Source organism: Priapulus caudatus, unplaced genomic scaffold (genome assembly GCF_000485595.1).
Source record: "Priapulus caudatus unplaced genomic scaffold, Priapulus_caudatus-5.0.1 Scaffold5, whole genome shotgun sequence".
Taxonomy (NCBI): Eukaryota; Metazoa; Priapulida; class Priapulimorpha; order Priapulimorphida; family Priapulidae; genus Priapulus; species Priapulus caudatus.
In genome coordinates this window covers 951,507-968,173 of record NW_014577066.1, presented here as the reverse complement: position 1 = coordinate 968,173, position 16,667 = coordinate 951,507, and the positions used below count along the sequence as shown (strand labels likewise).

Below are 16,667 nucleotides of genomic sequence, written 5' to 3'. Positions count from 1 at the left end.
CACACACACACACACACACACACACACACACACACACACACACACTCGTCGTCCTCCTCCATCACATTCTCCCCCTCCTCTCCCTCCTCCCTCCTCTCCCTCCCCGTCTCTTTCTCCACCACTTTCTCCCCCTCCTCTACCTCCTCCATCTCCTCCCACCATCCTCTACCTACTCCCTCTTCTACATTCTCCCTCTCCTCTACCTCCTCCATCTTCTCCCACCATCCTCTACCTACTCCCTCTTCTACATTCTCCCTCTCCTCTACTTCCTCTCTCCCCTATCTCCCCACTCCTCGTCCTCCTCCATCACATTCTCCACCTCCTCTACCTCCTCCCTCCTCTACCTCCTCCTCCTCCTTCTCCACCACTTTCTCCCCCTCCTCTACCTCCTCCGCCTTCTCCCACCATCCTCTACCTACTCCCTCTTCTACCTTCTCCCTCTCCTCTACTTCCTCTCTCCCCTATCTCCCCACTCCTCGTCCTCCTCCATCACATTCTCCACCTCCTCTACCTCCTCCCTCCTCTACCTCCCCCGTCTCTTTCTCCACCACTTTCTCCCCCTCCTCTACCTCCTCCGTCTTCTCCCACCATCCTCTACCTACTCCCTCTTCTACATTCTCCCTTTCCTCTACCTCCTCCATCTTCTCCCACCATCCTCGACCTCCTCCTTCTTCTACCTTCTCCCCCTCCACTACCTCCTCTCTCCCTTATCTCTCAACTCCCCCTCCCCTCTACCACATCCTCCCCCTCTACCTCCTCCCTCCTCTACCTCCTCTCCCTCTTCCCCCACCACCTTCTACCCTCCTCCTCCCCCTCCTTTTCCACCACTTTCTCCTCCTCCTCTACCTCCTCCACCTTCTCCCACCATCTTCGACCTCCTCCCTCTTCTACCTTCTCCCCTTTCACTACCTCCTCTCTCCCCTATCTCCCAACTCCCCCTCCCCTCCACCACATTCTCCCCCTCTACCTCCTCCTTTCACTACGCTCCTGCACGCACCGCATCGAACCATGCGACTCTGAATCGCATTATTCGATCCGTGAATCGAAGCATTCGATCCGTGAATCGCATTATTCGATCCGTGAATCGAAGCATTCGATCCGTGAATCGCATTATTCGATCCGTGAATCAAAGCATTCGATTCGTGAATCGAAGCATTCGATTTGTGAATCGCATTATTCGATCTGTGAATCGCATTATTCGATCCGTGAATCGCATTATTCGATCCGTGAATCGAATTATTCGACCCGTGAATCGAAGCATTCGATCCGTGAATCAAAGCATTCGATCCGTGAATCAAAGCATTCGATCCGTGAATCGAAGCATTCGATTCGTGAATGTTATATGTAATAAAATCAACCATAAAACAAAAAGTCGAATTATGAAACAAAATACATGCCATAATTATAAGCCCCTTCTATAATATTATTATTTTGTGCTGGTACACTACACTAAGTGAAAAAATAGAAAGTATAAAAAAAGACTCCTGATTGATATATATCAAGATATATATATATAATAACCTAAACTGAATATAGAAACCGCGACCGTATAGGTGGGGGCGGAGTGACGTCACTTCCCCTTAGTAACCCGTCGATGAAATATAATATTTAGAATTAGTAACGTTGAATAAAATTGCAAATCCAGACATTTTTCAACGTCGTTTCAACGTTGATTGTCGACGTTGTGTCAACGTTGTTTTAACGTCTTTTGCCCGTTGGGAGCTAGTTTATGGCATGTAAACTTAGGGGCGGATCTAGGGGGGTGTCCTGGGGGTCCTGACCCTCCCCCTTTAATTTCAAAGTGCCCTAAAAAATGTCATCCCAATTTTTAGAGCTAGTTTTTCTGATAAAGATTTATTATACTTACTATATTATTTACTTAGATAGGCCTATATATAAATTCGTTATATAAACCTAGAAATGAGCAAAGAGGGGTCCGCGGGGCGTCCGGGGGACCGGATCTGATAAATTTCTGTTTTTCAATCCAATAGATTGAATTTCACTGTAGGATAACTTAAAAGATAATTTTCTGCTAAAAATTTGGAATTCCATCTTGCATTCTATAAATCAAAATTACTGCTCAGGTGCTCTTAAACTGTACCAATTTTTAAAAATCCCCCCCACCCTAAGTGGCGACGTGCCCTCGGCAAGTCGCATGAGCTGCCTTCGGCAGCTTTTTGAAACACAAGAAAAATTAAGCAGGTAAGAGTGCCCTTTATTTCTTCCTGGACACACCCCTGTCAAAAATTCTGGATCCGCCCCTGATAATGATAGAAACAATAGTTGATACTTGCAATTAAAATGCGCGAAAATGCCCTTTTTATGGATCAAAAATACGCAAAGTTCTTACCGTGGGAGGGGGGAGCCCTCCCACTTCGGTCGCTTCGCTTCCTCGCACACTCTTGAACCACGTCTATCCCCCCCCCCTACTTTTTAAACTGGATTTGAGTACTTGCGATCCTATGCATACTGTACGCCTGAAACGGTGCTCGCGCATGCGCAATATCTCCCAAGAAGAAGAATATTTTGCAAAAATTATGCATTTAGAATACGGAGGTGGTATTCTAGCAAAGATTTATAAGATAATATTTTATCAGTATACCGCTCTTGAGAAATAGGAAGAAGACCTCGCATGTAAGGTGCCCGCTGCATATACCAGTCAGTAGGCAACAATTTTGCTACGTTCGTGTTGTTTAGCGCATGCGCAATATCTCACCAGGGTAGGTTATATTTTGCTGCTGGATTATGCATTTAAAATGTTAGGAATATCTCAGCCATAGAGTTTATGAAATAAATTGGTTATCAGTAGACCTGTGTTTATGATTGGAGAGCGTCCTAGCCTGTGGCGGGCCAGCAAAAAACTACTAATTCATCCGTCCTGTCCTTCCCTTGCTCACCCTCTGTCTCTCGCTCGCAGCCTCATTCTTTTTACCGCCTTCAGCTTTACTTCCCTGCCCAGCTTTTCTTTCAAGGCCTCGCCAACCCTACCTCACTCATAGCAGCGTGATATTATGCAGCGTGCTCTTTCAGTCCAGACTGCCACGCCTGAAACGGCTCGCGACGATGCGCAATAGTCTCCGAGAAAGAAGAATATTTTGCAAAAGTTATGCTTAGTAGAATAGGGAGGAGGTATTTTTAGCATAGATTAGATTGGATAATCATGTCACAAACTATACCTGTCTGCAGAAATAGGAAGAAAGACCCCTCGCATGTTAAAGCGGCTCGCTGCATATACAGTCATACACAATTTGGCTACGTTAATGTGATTAGCGCCATGCGCAATATCTCACCAGAGGAGATATTACTTGTGTGGCATATGCGATTTTAAAATGGTTTAGGGATTATCTCAGCCATAATTTATGAAATAAATGTTATCGAGTTAGACCTGTGTGTATGATTGCGAGAGCGCCCGTATAAGCATGTGGAAAACAAACAATACTAATTCATCCCCTCCTGTCCTTCCAGGAGCTTTGTCCTCGCTCAGCCCTCATTCTTTTTACGCCCTTAGCTTTCTTCCCTGCCGCCTTGTTCCTCAGTCCTCCCAACCCGCTTTCTCTTTTAGCAAGCTATTTTATGCACTGTGCAGTGTTCTTCAAGTCCATACTGCCAAGTCTGAAACGCGTGCTCTGGCGCACTATGCGCAATATCTACAAGAAGGAAGATATTTATGCAAAAATTCATGCATTGTTAGAATAGGGAAAGAGCCGTATCTAGCATAGATGTACTGATGATAATATGTGGCATCAGTATACCGGCTCTGAGAAATAGGAAAGCAAGACTCGCATATAAATAGACATGTCGTCGAAAATAGACATGTAAACGTGCCGCTGCATATACGCAGTCTCGTCCACACAGTTGGCTACGGTTAGCTGTGGGTGTAGCGCATCGCGCAGAGTATCGCACCTGAGGAGTTGTATTTGATGGATATGCATTTAAAAAATGCGGTTAGGGGATATCGCAGCCCATAGATATATAAAATAAATTCGCTTATCTGGTAGCTAGACCTGTGTTATGATTTGGCAGAGGCGCCCTAGCTTGTGGCAGCAAAACTACCAATGTCATCCCGTCCTGTCCTTGCGTTTGCCTCCTCCTTGGTCCCTCGCTCCAGTCTCATCTTTAATTACCGCCCTCGGCCCTTTCTTCCCTGTCACCTTTTCTCAGTCTTCCAAACCCTGCCTTCTGATAGCAAGCCTATATTATGCCAGTGCTTCTTCAGTCTATACTGTCATGGGCGCAAATGCACGGGGACACTGGGGACACGTCCCCCCCTATTTTGATGAAGGTGGGGACACGCGTAATCAAATGTCCCCCCCCCCCCGTTTTTAAAACACTGCATGTGTTCGCATAAGTTATAAGCCCCTTCGTATAATATTATTATTTTGTGCTTGTTTCCACTACACGTAACGTGGAACAATAGAAAGGTAGTTAAAAGCTCGGGCTGATTGATATATAATCAAAATATATATAGTATATCTATACTATAATTTGGCTTAATCTTGTGTGATGTGTGTTGCGTCGGTGTGTGTGTGTTGTTTGTGTTCGCTTGGCGCCCTGATTTTGTCACTCATCGCGGCTAACTGAAGATATATTCAGAATCACCACGTCTGCGGAGCATGGTTCTGGCTGAGAAAAAAATTTAAAAAAGTTTGAAGTATTAAGTATTAAGTCAGAAAATTCGAAAAAAATTATCGTCAATAGAGTGGCCCAGTGCGTACAGCAAGATCCACATCACATACGTGGGGAATATAACACGGCATGTCTCTTGACTGTCCGCGCGTATAAGCATATCATAATCACCAGCGTCTCTGGGAGATGGTTCTGGCTCAAACAAAAATCTATTCGCTCAATAGATGGTGCCTACGTCTCAGATCCCCCCGCGCCCCCTACTGCAGATTTCCCCCCTGCTCACTCTTGCTTTGACGTACACGGCGCTTACTGACAGCAGTAGGTCCAGTGGCCAGTAGCTGTGCCAGTGTTCTGTGGTCTACCGCACTGCAGTCGTTTTCTTTTTCAGTTACATGAAATATTTAACGTTTATCTGGTGGTCACTTACATGGAGTTGTATATTTAAAGAGCAAATTTGCTGGTTTCTACGGGTATGGACTTCTGAGTATATTTATAATAGCCCAAACTGATAGTATGAGAACGGCGCGACTCGTAGAGGTGGGGGGGCCGGGGCGCGGAGAGGGGGGGGGGGAGTGACGTCCCGTTACCCTGTAGTAACCGCGTCATAAAGAATATAAATATTTAGGATAGTAACGTGTTGAATAAATTGTGAAAAGTCCAGACATTTTTTTTAAGCGTCGGTTTCAGAGGCGGGCGATGGTCGAGGGCTGTCGGTTTGTGGGTGTATTCAACGTTGTTTGCAACGTCTATTTAGCCCACGGCGGAGCGAGGTTTATGGCAGTATAACAGAATAGAAACAATAGTTTGGATAGCTTGCAATTAGGAATGGCGCGGGCGGGAAAATTACCCTTTTTGGAGATTAAAAAAAAATGAGCGAAGAAGTTCTTACCGGTGGCGAGGAGGGAGCGCCTCCCACCTCGGCGCTGCGCTCCTCGCACACTGCTTGAGCCACGTGCTGTCCCCACTTTTTTAAACTGGATTTGCGCCCCTGCTGGTGTCTGTGTGTGTGTGTGTGTGTGTGTGTGTGTGTGTGGGTGTGTTGTGTGTCTGTGACTCACGTGTGTGTTGTGTGGTGTGTAGTGTGTGTGCCGCGCGCCTGTGTGTGGGTGGTGTGTGTGTGTGCTGTGTGTGTGTGTGTGTGTGGGTGTGTCGTGCCGCCGTGTTGTGTGTGTGTGTGTGGTTGTGTTGTGTGTGTCGTCTGTGTGTATGGCGTTGGTGGTGCTTGTGTGTGTGTGTGTTGCTGTTGGTATGCGTGTTTGTTTGTTCGCGTGTATATGTGTGTGTGTGTGCGTGCGTGCCGTGGGGGGGCATGCGTGCTTGCGGACGTACGTACGTATGTATGCAACTTAATAAATGGAGTTGGAGTTGATGGCGCCATTATTAAGTGTACTGATTGAGGGAACCTCCACAAGTCACCACTCAGCCATCACAAACCGATTGTAAAGCCAAAAAATCACGGTAAAAATATGCCCCACTTGAATTATTTCTACCGCGATGAAAATAATTATTTCTTAGTACAATGGCCAACAATAGACAGCAGAGGTATTCGCTATCGTCATCGTCAGTTCCAAGTATTTATAGTCATGCGATAGATGGCGCAAGCTGACGCCTAGAAATAACATTAGCACTTACTAAACAGCAAACAGTGAACTACACTACTAGTAAACAGGATACAACTTCTCAATCTCAGTTTTAAGTTTTCTTGTACTTTTTGAAATGGCTCCGAAAGACAGTTACGTTAGTCCAGTAATAAAGTACTTGTTGTTCTTTTTTAACTTTTTTTTTGGGTAAGTATCTTTATAAGCATCATGTTATGCGTCTTCGTGATACGTATTTATAGTAATACTTAATAAGTATTTACTATTACTATGAGTAATACTTATGAGTTATAGGTACGGTTATAGCTTAGTATTATACTTAGAGTCCACCCCGCACTCGCCAGCTAGGGCGCTGCAACTCCCATCAGTCCCAACTCCCATTGCCGCTTATACAAATCCAGAGGACGGATACCGAAAAGTTTGCCGAAAGGTGGGTGTTGATCCTAAGCGCTGACGCAGATATCCTGCGCGCAGTTCCACGGAAGGCGCTACCGCATCCGCGGGAACGCTCCTACGACAGTATGCCGCAGCACTTGGCAAGCTATGGATCCGTGCGCAAATGCAGTAGACGCGCGCACGGATCCATAAGCTGCCACAAACAGTCCGCCCAATTTTTAGCGGGGACCAGAGGGGCAACATTTTGGGTGTGGGAGACAACTCGCGACCTTACATGAAGGGTCTAACAGATGGGCGGGGCCTGAGCACCGAAGCTTTGATTTTCCGTGGTTCCATTCCATGTGGTCGTTAGGCGTTCACTATAAGTGTCCAAACATAAAAAGTTCCAAACATAAGAAAAATCGGAGCCATTATTTAATGGCCCAAATTTTGATAAAAATAGTTGATACGAAAATAGTACGCGGATTGTGCGCGCCAGTTACCTCTTTCACAACCATTACGCTGTTCTTATAGAATCGCCATTTGCTCTGGCAGTTCCCCGGAGCTCCGCCCCACTTTAAAAAAGTGCTAGCATTGTGGCAGTCGGTCTATCCTTAGGGTACGAACGAGGTTAGGTATTCTTGATTTCGATTTTCGATTAACAGCAGCCGAAAGTCAAGCATTGAATACAGCTTACTTCATAGCCATTATATATAGTATCTATATGATTTCTGACAAGCTTCTTTTTCGTATATATAAACAATTAAAATACATATATCTAGGCAGCTCTATCATCTATGTGACGCTTGCCTTATTCATATGCACCCCTAGAGTCCGGCCAAATGCAGACGTTATACACTCCGCCTTGCTAATGTGAGGCGTGCCGGCGTTTAACATCACCCCATTATGGGTCTGCCGTCGTCTCGGCGACTAATGCAACCCCTACACTACAAATCTCCCACTGCCATTGTCATTTCAGTATCAGGAACTAGCTAGAGTAAATTGCTTGCTATATAAGCAAGGGTTGTCTAGCTATAGCGAGGTATTCTAATCCTAGCAAAGGACCATTTCTTGGAGCTATAGTTAGTACTAGCTCTAAAGTACTAACTATATACAGGCGTTCTCAAACTTTTTCACTTATAAGCATGCGGGGTGCTGCCTTTACGGCCTAGTTGCGAAGAATTGCGAAGGCGGTTTTGCGTCGTAGGGGGGTCCGGGAGCTATGATATTAGCGATGGCGGCTATATATTTAGAGTGCGGGTGCATTGTAGATGGCGGGGCTCGACGAAGCTCCTTGGCGGCCGCCAGGCCCTATAAGTGCCTCTTGGAGAACCCTGAGTTATAGTATTAGCTACTAGTAGTAGTAGCTCTAGTACTATAGTAGTAACTAGTAGTAGGAGTACTAGTAGTAGTAGCTCTAGTACTATAGTAGTAACTAGTAGTAGGAGTACTAGTAGTCTAGTAGTACTAGTACTAGTAGTAGTAACTAGTACTAGTACTAGTAGTAGTAGTACTAGTACTGGGGGGGGGGTAGTAGGTAAGTATAGGTACTAGTAGTAGGTACTAGGTATAGTAGACTAGTTCTATGAATATGAAGGAATGCAATAATAACACTGGTCATTTCACCTCTAAAGGACAAACGGCAACTGAATGAAGTTATTTACGGGTAAAACTCACGACGTGATGGTGGTGATGGTGCGTATATAGCGTAGTGGCGCGATCTATCGGACGGCATATGTGCTAGTCTGACGTTCGTACGGGCCATATACCGGTCATGTATAATCACGGAAAATTTGGCCAGCAACAGAGCTCGGCTCGCTGGTACTGGTAGGCGTGCATGACGAGACACGTCTCGGTGATTGGCAGTTGCCGTGGGCATGTCTCGACGGAAAACGTTTCAACTCCGTTTTTTAGAGCAAACAAAGCACGCCGAGTAGCGAAAAATTTTGTACGAGCGTTTCTAGGAAATGTCTAGCTACCTGGGTAGTCAAACCCGTCGTGCAATGGCCAGAACTGCTCAACTCAGCGATTATCTAGGGCTTTGGCATTTATAGTGAACCCGTTGATTGCGTAAGAATCGGTGCAGCGTAGTTGTGTTAGTGCGCCACTACGCGGCGTTTTTCGCGCTTCGCGTGGATATCCGGGCTGCCAATTGTCTAGTTAATTTTTTTAATTAAATTTTAATTTGGATTAGGGTCAGGGTCATAATGCACCATAAAAGTTTGATTAAAACAGGAGTTTCAGGCACGTGATTTGTATCAACCAATGGGATTTGGGAGGTATGCAGGCCCTAGCTGCGAGTCACCCCGTGGTGGGGGGAAGCACTCGCCTCGGAACTGGGTAGCCTCTAGTACTGCTGAGAGGGTCTATGTCCCCCAGGGTACTGCCGGAACGTACCCTGGGTACGGTCCGGTATACCGGAACGTACCGGACCGTACCCTGGTACTATCTTATATGCCAGACCGTACCTCGCCTACTCCACTAACGAGACTAGGGAGTTGCCTACGCCTACTCCCTAACCCTAACCCTAACCCTAACCATATCAAATAGTTACCAGGGTACGTTCCAGCAGTACCCTGGGGGACATAGTCTACCCTATGTCTATGAGCTCTAGTACTCTACTAGTAGGGGGGTGTCTCGGGGACCTTGAAAACCTCACCCTGTCGCAAACCACTTTGCGCCCTAAAATACACCCTGTCCCTATATACTGCACTAAAAAGTATTCCCTGTTGCAATATTTGACATTTATCTTATGTCCTTGTCAAGATAGGCAGATATTGGTGGTCGGCCTGGACCTGGTGATATTGGCCCAATATTATTTTGCCAATATTGGGCCGATATTGGACCAATATCTGCCTATATTGACCCAATATCTGCCTATATTGACCCAACATCTGCCTATGTTGGTCCAATATTGGCCTGGGGATATTGGCCCAATATTGTTTTGCCAATATTGGGCCAATATCAGCTTGATGGATGTGTATCTAGATAACCCTGTTCCAATAATGATGTTCGGAAAATATACCCTGTGCCAATAATGATGTTCGGAAAATATACCCTGTCCATCGGCATATCCCCAGTACCTTTAACAATGGGAGTGCCCCCCCTGGAGTCCCAAGGACTTTTGGAGAATAATACTAATAGTAATATAATATTTGAGGTTATTGTTAGGCTAATTCGTAACGACAATTGAACAAATTTATCATGATACGCACACCAAAATCAAATGTAAAATTACTACTAAAGCTCACACCCAGCTAAATTTACATTATGACAAAATAATGTTATTGTTGGCCGATAATCGTTGCACTTTGTAAATAATATTGCAGTTTTAATATTAAGTTTGATCTGTAAAATGAGCAGGCATATAACCGTCATTCAGTCAATATTAACCAATATTACGTAATTGAATGACACTTGACAGTTTCTAATTCGAATTTCACTCTGAATTTAAAAATTGGTTGAATGATGTTTGCAATTGCTTTTTCCACTACAGCTCATTGGTGGTGTCATCGTCTGTATAGGAGTGTGGTCCTTCATACTAAAAGTCATGGAGGATGTCGGTCAGCGAAATATCACCTTTTCAGACTACTTGCTTGACCTTTCTGTGATATGCATGGTTCTGGGTGCAATAATCTTTTGCTTAGCCTTCTGTGGCTGTCTGGGAGCACTGCGGGAGAACACAGTTTTCTTGAAAATTGTAAGTGCAGTGTATATGAATGTATGTCAACATTAATATTCACACATGTCACGTGCCATAACACATACATGGATATTTCTATTTTATAGTCTTGTCACAGCAGTTTATTTAATGAGCACCATGTCATATTGTGCCAGCTTAAAGCTACGCAAGATTGAATATTTTATGTGTATTCATACTGTGGCTTCTATTAGCTGTGAAATAGCTTGTTTTAACTCTACATTAATTGAAATTTGTGCCTTGCAGTTCTACTACCTGCTGATGACAGTGTTTCTGTTGGAGGTGGCACTCGCAGTGTTAAGCTTTGTGTTCTACAACAAGATTCGTGAGCAGGCAGGAATCTTGCTCCCGGAGGAGCTGATATCTCGTTACCGTGAAACAGATGATGACTTCCAGAGTTTGATAGATGGTGTGCAAGTGCAGGTATAGATGGATGTATAGGCATTTTATGATTAAGTGCTGTGGCCGAAGCTTTCTTATCGAGACATACTGTTGCAATTCTAGAGGTGCTATCCAATAATAAATCTCTACAAAACACAAGCTCTGCCCATGTCTTTGTTAAGAATATTTCAGGTTTGCACGCTTACACGTTTCAACCCCCTATGTCAAAGGCAAGCATTTGATGGATATTTTGTCATATTTTCAATCAATCGGTGATCTCTGACAGGGTATTTTATTCTCAATTTATATTTTAGTGGCCTAATTGTGATGCTCGCCACATTTATTGACGTGGTGTCTGTCCATTCTAGTTCAAGTGTTGTGGCGTTTCGGAGAAGAGCTACCAAGACTGGTCATACAACCGCTACTTCAACTGTAGTGATGATAACCTCAGCGTGGAAGCATGTGGAGTGCCGTACTCATGCTGCAGAGACCCTCGCAACCCGAACGTGAGCAATTAACTTCAACGTGGCTACGTGACACGGTATCAGTCGGTATAGTTTAGCGGTGGTTGCCTGGGCTGCATCCTGAATTCTTCTGTATCTCATTTCTTCTTGTAAAAAACGGTTTCGTATCGCCTCTGGTGTTGATTCCGATGCTTTTGGCCGATAACATTTACTCGGTCGCTTTTTACGTCGTATCGCTGAATTATATTGCTGATGAATTACGACTTGCGTGCAAAGTCACAACGCATGACGAGGAAATTGTTCAATCCCAAAATTGGAATTTAACGGGAACAGTACCTTATATGATCGCGTAATAACCGCGGGCGCCTATAAGCCGCACCTCAATTTGAATCGGGTAACCAAGTATTGCGCCTAGTATATTTCCCCTCACGGTATGGCGCACTTATAAACCGCAGAGCAAATACAGGGTTGAAATCTGAGGCCAAATTTGCGGTTATTACGCGATCATATACGGTAATTATGTTTAGCATTTTTCTAAAGGCCGTGTCTAGTGGCTACACGTCCGGTTACCGGACGCCCAGCTCCCAGGCTACTCGTCCGGCCATATATTTCTTATGTGAACCCAACTATATTTTTTTGAGTAAAAACAATAAACAATAGGTTTTTACCATAATATTACTTATCTTTTGGTATTTTAACAAAAAAATGTGTTTTTGTAACTTTTGAAGCAATAGTAGATCCAGTAAAATCTACGATAGAATGGCCTAATCGTGACATGGATTTCGGAATCTGTGCTGAGCTTTGTAATGGATGACCGGACACGTAGCCACTGTGTTTTCTAAATGACAAAAGAAGTCATTGATAATGCGTATATGCATATATAACTTCTCTTTTACAAAGCACTGAAATTTGTATTTTTGAATTTGTATATCTCCCTGTTTCACTTGCAGACGGGCCTTCCTAACACAATGTGTGGGTATCATATACAGGACAAATCTGTGAGTATACTAACGTTTCATTCAAAGTGATAATAAACAAGATTTAATAACAGTAAAATCAACTAATTTTCGATCTAATATCATCAACTATTCGGGTATTTAATCACATACATGCTGTGTCAGTCTTGTAGGAGTAACTGGACAAACACTGGTCCTTTTGATATGTCGTAATGATTCTGCTCTCATGCAGTTTGGGGAGGTGCACCGGCGAGTATACACGACAGGTTGCATCGACGCAATCATCGACGTCGTACATGATAACATGATCACCATTGCCAGTGTTGCTATCGGCATCGCAGTCGTACAAGTGAGTTATCTGCAGACAAACTGTCCGCTGCATAATGCGTCGTCATTTTCACTGTTAAGTTTTAATGAGATGGAAATAAACCGATTTTAGAAGTCGCTGTATTGATTGATGTGTTAGTATTGAATCCAGCACTTGTGCGGTCTAGTATATTTTACAATTTTTGTAATTTACAAATAATTTAGGAATTTTACAACATTAAAGTGATTACGTCACCGTAAATAGTAAAAGTTAAAAAATTATGTCCACTTTTTCACGAAATGTAAGTGATTCTGTTCACTTTTTATGGTTAAATTGCTGCATTATGCTTCCTATTTTGCTATTCCATTCGATGTGAACAAACACTCGTGACTCGTACATAACCCATAGCAAGCATTTAATGTCGTGATAAATATGTCAAATCGCCCAGGTTTTTTGAATTTTTAACTAGTTGAGAAACAATCTTATCAGATTAAAATTCGAGGATACATTTAGTCCCGTTAGTACTTACTTTTCATGTAAAAAAGAATTGCAACAACATTTTTACAAATAGACACCATAGAAAATTCGTGACGTAGTCAATTTAACAATTCACAGCGCAGGAGCAGTAATGAGTATTGCCATTTAAAACAAGATGTAATAGAATTAAGCTTCTGAATGCGACAACATTAACTTCCTGTCATGCAATAATGCCTAAAGCCAGCATGAAATATTGGTTTTGTTAATTGCCACCAGGTGAGAGCCCTTAATATTCAAATAGGTTTTTCACAGGAGTGCATGGGGTTGAAATGGTTATGCTAATTCACATATTTGTTTGTATGCACATTTGCAGCTGATAGGTCTGTATCTGGCAAGGTCGCTAACAGTTCAGATCGAGGATCAGAAGGCTCGATGGAACTACCCCCAGTAACTGCCGAGAGAGAACTGGGAGAGAGCTGGGCAAGCGGGCTCTGTCATCAGCTGTAGCATCCTCACAGGTTCTTTCTACATGTGTTTGTGTATGTTTTCATGGTGATCTCAAGCTGGGTGAAGAAAAGATGGTGGTGGGGGGTCTTGCATTTTTAGCTCATCTGACGAAGTCAGACGCAGCTTGTAGAATCGCATGAGCGTCCGTCCGTGATCTGTGTGTCCGTCCGTCAACAGTTGGGCACAAATCTTAACCGCTCGACATACGGTCACGATATTCGGGACGTCGGGGGGGGGGGGGGGGCTTTGGGGGATGACCAATGTGGGACTCGGGATGGCCAATGTGGGAGTCAAGGGTCAAAGGTCAAGATGTGTCAACGGCGGTCAGGTTACAAGGCGAAACAAAACGAAAACAAAAGAGCATGGCTACTATTACCTACAGCCGTGCAAAACAAGATTCAAACAAAATGAAAACAATAACAAAACAAAAGAGCATGCCTACGGAGCGTCCAAATACTACGAGCATCCAAATACTACGGTACACCCCCATTGAGTAACTATAAGCCGAGAGGTGGGACCGGGTACCAGTCTAGGGCTAAACGAAGGTAGCAACTAGTTCGGATTATCTATTCCCTGCACATAGTCAGTATGCACACCATCTATCGGAACAGAGTGAGAAGAATGTCCCGGCAGGATAGGTCAAATGTATATTGCGCTCAAAATTGCAGAACGAATTACTTTCTTAACTTCAGTTTAATCAATCTTGAGATAAGTAATTGCAGAAATGAATCGTCAAACCTACCAATGAAAATTTGCCAGTTTATAAGTACTGTTCTTGCATGCTCTCTCCGTCGCACGTTACAGTTTTGGGCAATGTCTTTCATGCTGGCCTTGTTGGACGCTGCAGCAGCCCGTGTAGACTGTCAGTAGAAATGTGTTGATTCGTTCCCGACATTGAATAAATCTGTACGTTATACGTGCGTCTCGCCTTAACTCTGACCCGCCATCTATCAGTACGAAAGTTGGACGCATCGCGCGGCGAAATCGGATGTTACATTTTCAAACAATCGATGACGTAAACTGATACCAAGTTAGCCGCCGCTCTTTGTGGGTGTTATTTGTTATAAAAACAACTTTAGTCTGACTGACTTCTCTCCCTCTCTCTCCTCTCACTCACTGCTCTCTCTCTACTCTATCTCTCGCCCCTCTCTCTCTCTTCTCTTTCTTCTCTGCAATAAAAAAAATGTTTGGCTGAAATGATGTGTACACACTTGCGTATCTGCATATCTGCGCCTTAACAATTGTTTGAAGTGTCACTTACGCAACGATGAAATGATTTATCGTCTTTAAACCGTGAGCAACAGGAACCTTCAGATGAGCCCAGTCGCTCTGCGGCTCTTGTTGGTAAACTTCTGAGCATTCAAATATTTATATTGAATATATAATCGTATATACATATTATCTATACAACGTGTTAGGATCTCAATTTAAAATGATAAAATTAAAGGATAGCATTAACGTAGGTTTAAAGGTTAGTAAGTGTTACGACATGTTTAAATTATGCTGTGTAAAATTATGCTGTCTAAAATCACTAGAAATAATGGCAACAACCTTTAAGATATTTTTATTTCACAGCATAATTTAAATGTTATTTAACTCTGGATAGTTCTTATACCTACATTGAAGATATCCTTTAAATATTTTAGGAAGTCGAGGTGCATTAACCATGTTCTGTAGGCATGTTATTAACATATGGCTGCATTTTATTTACACACTTCCATGCATATCAATTTTATGCAATTTTACGTATGTATTACATATATATAGTTCCACATTGTCTGTAAATGCCCCCTGTACTGCCACTGTATACAAATGTGATCAGTGTTGACCCAATTCCTGGTGCTACTTTTTAATGGGAATGTTGGAATGCTGTCAAGAATAATTCTGAAACCATGTATGGTGAAAGTATTGCTAGTGAAATACCTAGCAAGTGCCAGCATGCTCATTGTGGTTAGCACGTTGCAGAAGCATGGATTAATTTAGGAATTGTACTTGCTTGCCGTGATCTTAGAACTAACGTCTGCTGCTTCTGTATTCACTGTGCTGGACTTTACAGCTGTCTTCATTAGACCGATGCCCAATGTTAATAATGGACTACTGGTAACACCTAGTGGTAGTCTTTTTCGCAGTCATTGAACCCTTGTTTTCTGCGGTAAATCATGGTGGCTGTGGTTACTCTCCCATTCACTTCCATGTCAGGGATGTAATTTTGGCCTGTAAATTATTTTGAAATGAAGAATCAAATTGTTAGCGACGCGGGATATTGTTTAAATTCTCACCTTAAGCTGTAATGGCCTATGAGCAGTCAGAGAAATGTTGCATTGGAATATTATTAACTGAAACCTGTCCAACTATGGATCATATTTCTAGAGAAACAAATGCAATCATCTCTGTGGAGGTCACTTCCCCTCTTGCACTGTGGAGGTCACGTGAAGGTCTAAGATCTTCAATAATCTCGCTAGGAGGCGCCACAATTTAGGCTAACATTTTGCAAGCGTCTACGTTATTTCAGTTAATTTTATCTCGATTTCAACGTGCATCTGCATCCACTGCTTATCTAACCAAGAAATGCACAAACACATTTGTGGAAAATGTGGTAAAGTTTATATACCTTAGCAGCACTATACTGAGGAAAGGCATAATATCCTTGGAGGCGAGTATCTCGTAATTTTCTGCTCTGTGTCTCTCACTAGGTGGTGCTGAAGTCGGTTTCTTGTGCCTGGTGGTTGTTGTCACCACTTGTGTGTTTACAATAGTGTTATCAATGCACACGATGCAGCTTTGCTCTCAGTTTTTTTTACAAAATAATTGTGCTTTAATTTTTATACTGCTTACTTATAGGGTGGAATGTTTCAGTTAGATGTTGTATACAAAGTACTGTTTTCGGTTTTTCATATTACTTTCCGATCTAATGTGGGCATTAATACAACGTTACATTAAATTAATTATTGTATATTCTCAATTAATACGCTAGTCATGTGCTTTATATGTATGTCTTCTTTAAACCGTCCGTTCGCACATTGTTTATTTGATTTATTAATGTCTGCATCATTTTAATTGGCTCTCAATATATTTTAGACTTTTCTTTATTGTAGCTAACACTGTCCTTTTATCGTTAGCAACGTTCACGTCTACGATGTATCACATGTATGTGTTATCGCTTCATAGAGGGCAGCAGCAGTTGGATATGGCGACAGATTTCTTTACAGAGATGGACTATATAGATAGATGACCGATGACATAGGAACCACTGTGAATTAATGCAATTTTTTTAAT

At 43.0% G+C, this 16,667-nt stretch overlaps 1 protein-coding gene across 1 annotated transcript in view; it reads left to right on the top strand.

The window, feature by feature from the left end:
* The window catches only part of LOC106804702 (tetraspanin-33-like), a 16,842-nt gene extending 3,289 nt beyond the window's left edge, over nt 1–13,553 (top strand). Inside the window, exons 2-7 of the mRNA XM_014805995.1 lie at nt 10,096–10,299; nt 10,546–10,722; nt 11,049–11,186; nt 12,095–12,142; nt 12,333–12,449; nt 13,258–13,553. Coding sequence (XP_014661481.1) covers nt 10,150–10,299; nt 10,546–10,722; nt 11,049–11,186; nt 12,095–12,142; nt 12,333–12,449; nt 13,258–13,335 — 708 coding nt within the window. The 5' untranslated portion in view covers nt 10,096–10,149 and the 3' untranslated portion in view covers nt 13,336–13,553. The remainder of the gene's footprint in view (nt 1–10,095; nt 10,300–10,545; nt 10,723–11,048; nt 11,187–12,094; nt 12,143–12,332; nt 12,450–13,257) is intronic.
* Nucleotides 13,554–16,667: the final 3,114 nt, after the last annotated feature.